Source organism: Primulina huaijiensis, chromosome 12, assembly GCF_012295235.1.
Source record: "Primulina huaijiensis isolate GDHJ02 chromosome 12, ASM1229523v2, whole genome shotgun sequence".
NCBI classification, from domain to species: Eukaryota; Viridiplantae; Streptophyta; class Magnoliopsida; order Lamiales; family Gesneriaceae; genus Primulina; species Primulina huaijiensis.
The window spans coordinates 14,681,050-14,688,927 of record NC_133317.1 but is presented as its reverse complement, the minus strand read 5'-3'; the positions used below and the strand labels follow the sequence as shown (position 1 = coordinate 14,688,927).

Here is a 7,878-nt window from a genome sequence, read left to right as displayed (position 1 = left end):
TTTCACTGCTGTGTGCCATGTATATGTACTTGTTATTTTTCGTACATGCGTGTTGAGTCTTTAGACTCACTAGGCGTGTATCATGCCGGTGAGTTCGATGTCAAGGGGACTGGAGGTGCTAAACTCTGAGTCGGCATACTTGGTGGGCAACACGACCCGAGGACATCATGTTTTTCCTCACTCTTATGATTTTACGATTTGAGAGGATATGAGTATTTTATACGCTGTTTTATTTTATTGTTTGATGTTAGGATTTTTACTCGTTTTTGCTCTGTTATATTTTTTTGGAAATTAATTATTATTATTTTTAAATGAATTTTTTTAGTAGGACTGCATGCATGCAATTTATTTAAAATGTGAGCTTTATAAAATATATATATTTTCGGACCATTAAAACGGTATACGTGAGCTTTATCAAATATTTATAAAATATATATATTTTCGGAATGTCAGCTTTATAAAAATATATATATATATATATATTTTCGGACTATTAAAACGGTATACGTTACAGTTGGTATCAGAGCAAGGGTCCTGTATAGGGTTGTGCCGCCGCCAGCTTTTGCAGCTCAGTCTTCAAACCTCAAGTCTTTAAGATTTAATGTTTTAAATGTTTTAAATGATTTACTGTTATCAACTACTTGTTAACATGATTTACGCTTTACGATGATTTACTGTACATTTTTAACTAATTTTACGATTTAAGGTTTATTATTTTAAAAATTAGATTAATTGCATGATGTGTTACGTTTATAAATTGGACTGTATTCAAATATTCCTCCCAGACGTGCTCCCATTACAGATAGGCAGGATGAGATTCCTGGAGGGGGCAGAGGACCTCCACCACCACCGCCAGGGGACCTAGCTATCCGAGTTCTGGAAGGTATGGCTGAGCTACTGGAGCAAGTACAGCAGGTTCCTAGGCCGCAGGTAGACGTTTTTTAGCAGTTCAGGCGACTTAACCCGAAGGAGTTCGGGGACACTACTGATCCGTTCATAGCAAAAGGATGGATCCGATCTTTGGAGCTACACTTTGAGTATCTTCAGATGAGGGATGGCGACCGGGCCAGGTGCGCCATCTATATGTTAAGAGACGATGCGTCCTTGTGGTGTGAGGGAGCCGCTCATGCTGTGGACTAGGCTACCCTTACATGGGCCAGGTTCAAGGAGTTGTTTTATGGGAAATACTTTCCAGCTGACGTCAGAGGCCACCTGACGAGAGAGTTCACGAGTCTCCGCCAGGAGGAATCATCTGTGGTGGAGTTCAGCCGCAAGTTCGACAAGGGCTGCCATTTTGTGCCCATGATAGCGAGAGATGCTTATCAGAAGCTGTGGCACTTTTTGGAGGGATTGAGACCCACCCCCTGTCGGGATGTCATGCTAATGAGGCCGGCAGGTTACGATGAGGCCACCGCCTGTGCCTTTCAGGCGGACCAGGCTCTCTGGGATATAGACTTTGAGATGCAGAGGAAGCGGCATCAGACACAGTCCAGTTCCCAGCCTTAGAAGAAGCAGTTCTCAAGGCCACCAAGGCAACAGGGGCAGCAGAAGCCCTAGGGTCGGTTTATGAGGCCCCAGCAGCAGAGACCTCCTCAGGCGCCAGGGGTTCCTAAGCCAGATGACAGGCAGCCATGCCCGCAGTGCAGCAAGTTCCATGTCGGCATGTGCTTATGAGGGACCTTCAGATGCTTCGTTTGTGGAAAGGATGGCCACAAAGCAGCGGACTTCCCAAAGAACACGGGCCCCACTACTGGCCGGTCCTATGTGATGCATGCCGAGGAGGCCAATGCAGCGCCAGACTCGACGCTGATTACTGGTAGCCCTATTGTTTAATATTTTAATTTACCGTACAGTTGCCTGGATTTTATGCTTGTATGGGGATTTATTTTTGGGATTTATAACTTAGAAAGATTTAGGATGCATGTTCTACCTGGTTGCGATTAAGAATTTAATTGTTTGATTTGACTAATTTTAAGGACCCAATTGTAATAACCGATAATTTAAGGACCAAAGTGCAATTTTCGAGCTTTAAACGGCTAGTTTGCAATTTTCGATATTCTGAGGGTTAATTTCGAATTTTTTGGAAAAGAAGTTAGGACTAATGCAATGATTTTTCGAGGATTTTGGATTAATTGCTGATAAGAAATTCCTTAAGTTCAACACAATTAGATTTGATGGTATGTTATGTCGCAAGGAGGATATCTATTGCAGGTGTAGCCACGCATGCATTGCTAGATTTAGGGGCTACGAATTTGTTTGTATCGGAATCATTCCTCAAGAGACTTGGAATCATACTAGTAGCGATGGATACAGAGTTTAGTGTAACGATCCCATTCGAGGATCAGATGTTCACTTATCAGATAGTGAAGAGATTGGAGCTTTGGTTACAGAAGTATACGGTACAAGCAGATTTGATAGTATTACCATTATCGAAGTTCGAAATCATCTTGGGTATAGACTGGTTATCTTCTCATGGAGCAGTCATAGATTTTCGACAGAGATCAGTGCCTGTCAGATCGACCAGAGGGAAGCCATTTGTTTTCGAGGCAACTAGACATCAGCAGATGCCGCACGTCATTTCCTGCTTGTGTGCAAGGAAGCTTATGAGGAGAGGCTGCCAGGCGTTTTTGGCCAGCATCGTGTCAGTGTCTGAGCCAGTCGAGCAGAGGCTAGAGGACGTTGATGTGGTCAGGGAGTTCTACGGTGTTTTCCCTGACGATGTTTCAGGCATCCCACCAGACAGAGAGGAGGACTTTTCGATTGAGATTATGCCAGACACAGTTCCGATATCAGGATTTCTTAGATAAGGGTTTCATTCACCCTAGTTTTTATCCATGGGGCGCACCGGTGCTATTTTTCAAGAAGAAGGATGGCAGCATGTGACTTTGTATTGACTACCGAGAGCTGAACAGAGTCAAAGTTAAGAATAACTATCCGTTGCCGAGGATCGAGGATTTGTTTGATCAAGTGCAGGGAGCGTCAGTGTTCTCCAAGATAGACCTTCGATCCGGATACCACCAGCTGAAAGTGATGGAGTCTGATGTGCATAAAACAGCCTTCAGGACGCGTTACGGGCACTATGAGTTTATGGTGATGCCCTTCGGCCTGACGAACGTGCCAGCGATTTTCTTGGATCTCATGAATCGCGTGTTTCAACCATACTTGGATCAGTCCGTCATAGTTTTCATTGACGATATCCTGATCTATTCGAAGAGCAGGGAGGAGCACAGTCAGCACCTGAGAACAGTACTGTAGACTCTACATGACAGACGATTGTATGCCAAGTTCAGAAAATGTGAGTCTGGCTTGACAGGGTGGCATTCTTGGGGCACATTATATCCCAGGATGGCATAGAGGTCGACCCAAGCAAAGTAGAGGCAGTTAGAGATTGGCCAGTTCCCAAGAGCGTGACAGAGATCCGTAGTTTCTTGAGATTTGCAGGCTATTACGAGAAGTTCATCCAGAGCTTCTCTTCTATTGCTGTGCCTATGACCGCCTTGACGAAGAAGAATGCCAAGTTTATCTGGGGACCGAGTGTCAGGAGAGCTTTGACAGACTAAAGCTAGCGTTGACCACTGCACCAGTACTAGCTATGCCATCAGGACAGAGAGAGTTTGTGGTATATACATGTGGGGACCCGAACGCTAATTCATTTCTTTAATCGTTATTAATATCAAATACACAATTAAGTAATGTGGGACATAAAATTTTTTTTTAAATGCAAAGCGGAAACGTATTGTAAATCGATCTGAAATACATATTAAACATAAACATACAAATATTGTATTGTCTATAATAATTCAACTAGGTCCAACTACATATCAGTGTTGAATCCTAATTTAATTCTGAGCCCGGATCTCCACGCTATCTAGTCCCGCCTCGTTCTCTTCTTGACCCTGATTCTGTCCCACCTGTTGTCATGCACACATACAAACAAGACAACAGCCGGATAACTCCGGTTAGAATTATATTCTCAGTATAAACCATGTATACATGCAATCATATAATCAATGTAACTGCATATAAAATATATTCATAACATGCATCCAAATCAAAACATGAATAAAGTATTCATCGCATGTATCATAATCCGAAACATGAATCAATATCAATAAAAAGTCATAGTCTAAACATGTACCAAAATCAGGAACATAAATCCATGCACCATATTCAGGAACATAAATCAATATTAATCAATGAATCACTTTCCGTGATTCTCCGACTCAGACTCGACTCAGTCCTAATCTAGGGATCTCGATCAGAATAAGAACATACACCCACCTACACTCCCGATCGGGGTGGTGGTACGTTCTTATTCACAGACTTTGGCCCTTTCCATATCCAACGTCAGTAATAGAAGCAACTCCAATTCTATCCACTTCGATATGACCAAACGTCCGATGTCCTGACCTATCTGTCAAAGACTATGGCACTTCCGCCATATTCCTATCCTGTGACAATGTGCAATGTGCCAGTGACGAATCTATCACTATCAGGCACTTCTGTCACAAGACCAATCATTTAATACCTGATATCTATATATCAATAGAACAAGCATATCAATTCATTCATTAATTGCAAATATCAATGCAATAAAATAAAGTATATGATTTTGGGAAACTCGAGTCAAACCTCACTCGAGTTCTGCAATCCCAACTCAACATTAATTTATACCTTTATCTTCTCCGTTTGACGACGTCGAAGTCTCGAATTCAACTCTGTCCATACCCAATCTGGTAATGACAATCGAATAGGTACAATATCAATATACAACTCAATTCAATATCTTTTCTGATCAATACTTAAATAAAAACATATTCTGATCAATGTCAACGATATAACGATCCAATCTATCAATACTAAATCTGATCAATATCAATTTGCTGATGTTTCGACGGCATAACAATACGGTCTTAGTAACCCCGTCAATCTCAACATCACAGATACAATATCACGGTTTATAATCAATATCTGTATAATTCTGAATCTAACTCAAAATCAACGACATAACGGAATAATCTCGATATCCCCGTCAATACAATATCAATAGATATCAATTACAATCCATAACCAATATCCAATATCATCTAAAATCAATCAATAACCAAATCTGTCCAATATCAATCAATATACTTCTGAAAAATCATAACAATTTCATAATCAATTTGTTTCTCAATCTGACTTCGATTCTATGATGTCTAGCATGTCAAGAACATCATATATGAATCATATCCGATTCTGACAATATCATAATTTCAAGACATATCGAAACGTAGTAAAACTTACGTCCAGTTGTAGCCTGCGTCGATAGGAACACAGTACCGAAGTCGGTTTCAAAATCTAACGGGCGGATCTTTCGTAAAGCACAAATCTAGACGCGAAAAGGCGTAAGGATATTTCTCGGAGCTTTCTCGTTTCCTTTCTTCAGTTTTTTTGAAGGAGAAAGAAACTTATACATATCAATTGCATGTCCAAGCAACGTGGCACATTCTTCTTGAATTTCAGTCGGCGCTCGGGCGGTCACAATTTACCGCTCGGGCGCGGGATGTTCTGTCCGAGACATATCCCTATCGAACTTTGGCGCTCGGGCGGTCATAAACTACCGCTCGGGCGCCGAACCTTCTGTCCGAGTATTCCTCTTGTTCAACATTGGCGCTCGGGCGGTCTTTTCCTACCGCTCGGGCGCCAGATGTTCTGTCCAACATCTTGGCTTATAATACACCGACTCCCGGCTTCTCCTCTTGAGCTCCTACAGTCCCAATATTGATAATTAATCCATTTCTGATTACAGTAATTAAATCTCGGGCATTACAATACAGATGCATCGAAGCTTGGGTTGGGCACAGTTCTGATGCAGCAGGATAGAGTGATAGCCTACGTGTCCAGACAGTTGAAGGTCCATGAGAAGAATTATCCGACGCATGACCTCGAGCTAGCAGTAGTGGTATTTGCCCTGAAGATCTGGAGAGACTATCTGTATGGGGAGAAGTGCAGGATTTTCATAGATCATAAAAGCCTGAAGTACTTCTTCAACCATAAGGAGCTGAATATGTGACAGAGGAGGTGGCTTGAGCTGGTGAAAGATTATGATTGCGACATTAGCTACCATTCGGGTAAGGCTAATATGGTCGCAGACGCTCTAAACAGGAAACACGCAGTGATTGCTCATCTGTCAGCGCAGAGACCGCTACAGACTGAGATTCAGAGATTTGAGCTTCCAGTTTATGCTAGGGGCGAGGCCCCGAATCTTACTACTCTGACAGTACAACCGACTCTGTGAGATAGGATCCGACAGGGCAGACTTCTGATGAGCAAATACAGAAGTGGAGTCAGAGAGACGAGGCTAAGGGCCAGAGACTGTATACAGTGGTGGACGGCATAGTTAGATATAAGGACTGCCTATTGGTTCATGACAGTGATTCCCTTCGAGCAGATATCTTGAGCGAGGCCCACAGCACCCCGTACTCCTCTAACGTACTGTACTTTTAAACTATTTTAAAATTTGCGAAAAGATAAAAATTTTCATAAATAAATAATAATCATTCAAAATGCGATAAAAGTAAACTGTTCGTCCAAAAATATTTGAAGTAAAACCACTACAATCAAGTTTGTAAAAATAATTGTTAAAAAATCGTAAGGAAAACTCGTGAAAATCAGAGTATTTGAAACAACATTCATAAAATTCTTAAAACATGGGTGGTCATTGGGTTTATCCTCCTGCGCAGCCCAAGCTAGCTCATTGGTCCCCACCCCTCGTCTTCTCATCCTCATCCTCACCTGCATAGATCAAGTCTAGCGAGTCTAAAGACTCAGCACGTATAAACCAGGCATAACAAGTAATACATAGAAAACCCACATGCATCTTTAAAGTAGAGTGTACATACTTGAATCTTGAACGTAATTACAAAAACATAGATGTGTCATCAAATCGTAAAACTTTTCATAAACATACTTGTATCATACATACTTGAATATGCATTAATTCGTCATTTTGCGTAGAGATATGTTTCAAAGCAAGTGACCCATACATAAATGTCCCTGATCAGACTAAACCACAGTACTGGGCTGGTAGGTGATTGGTGGGGTTTTTACGTGTTTTATTGTATTAGTTTTGTGTGTATTTTCATTGTGCATGCGTATATTTCATTTACATTTTGTTCGTTTTAGAGTAAGCGTATGCATATGATCATGTCTCACTTGTGCGTGATGAATTTGCAGGTAAAATGACCGAAAAATTGAAATCGGACCAAAAAGTGCAAGCCAAGAAGACAATAGGCAGAAAGGCTGGCGCCCGAGCGGTAGAATTTTACCGCTCGGGCGCAAGAGGTGATTCAAGGAACTAAATTCCAGAGAGCATGGCACTCGAGCGGTAATATTCTGTCGCCCGGGCGCGAGAAGTGCCTTCCGAAGAGTTGACATACAGAAGATTCGGCGCTCAGGCGGTGAAATCTTACCGCCCGAGCGCGAGTGTTGCAATTCCCAAGCAAGATTACAGAGAGTGTGGCGCTCGAGAGGTAATATTCTACCGCCCAAGCGCCACTTAATTTTGGAAAGATTTTTTTGGCCGATTTCTTCCCTTATTTCTGAATGGGAAAGGATATGGAAGGGATTTTGGGACATAATTCAGACATTATTCAGCAGCCAAGGAGCCTAGAAAAGGAAAAAAGCTTGGAGCAATTGCTTGAAGTTGAAGATTAGAGATTTCCGGGCATCGTTTTTCGCAGATTTTGTCATGTCTAGTATTTTGAGCTTATTTTCTCTTATTTAAACGTTGTTTTGCTTATTTCAATCATGACATCTTGTAGCTAATTTACAATATTTGTTGGTATTTAAGGGGATCCTACCCCAAAACTGATTTAGTTAACTCGTATTTCAATT

The 7,878-nt window shown here is 41.6% G+C and overlaps 1 protein-coding gene across 1 annotated transcript; it reads left to right on the top strand.

Moving 5' to 3' along the window:
- Nucleotides 1-2,303: 2,303 nt before the first annotated feature.
- Nucleotides 2,304-2,807, top strand: LOC140989423 (uncharacterized). The gene has a single exon (XM_073458624.1). It carries the CDS (start codon nt 2,304-2,306, stop codon nt 2,805-2,807), a length of 504 nt encoding a protein of 167 aa, XP_073314725.1.
- The last annotated feature ends 5,071 nt before the right edge of the window (nt 2,808-7,878 follow it).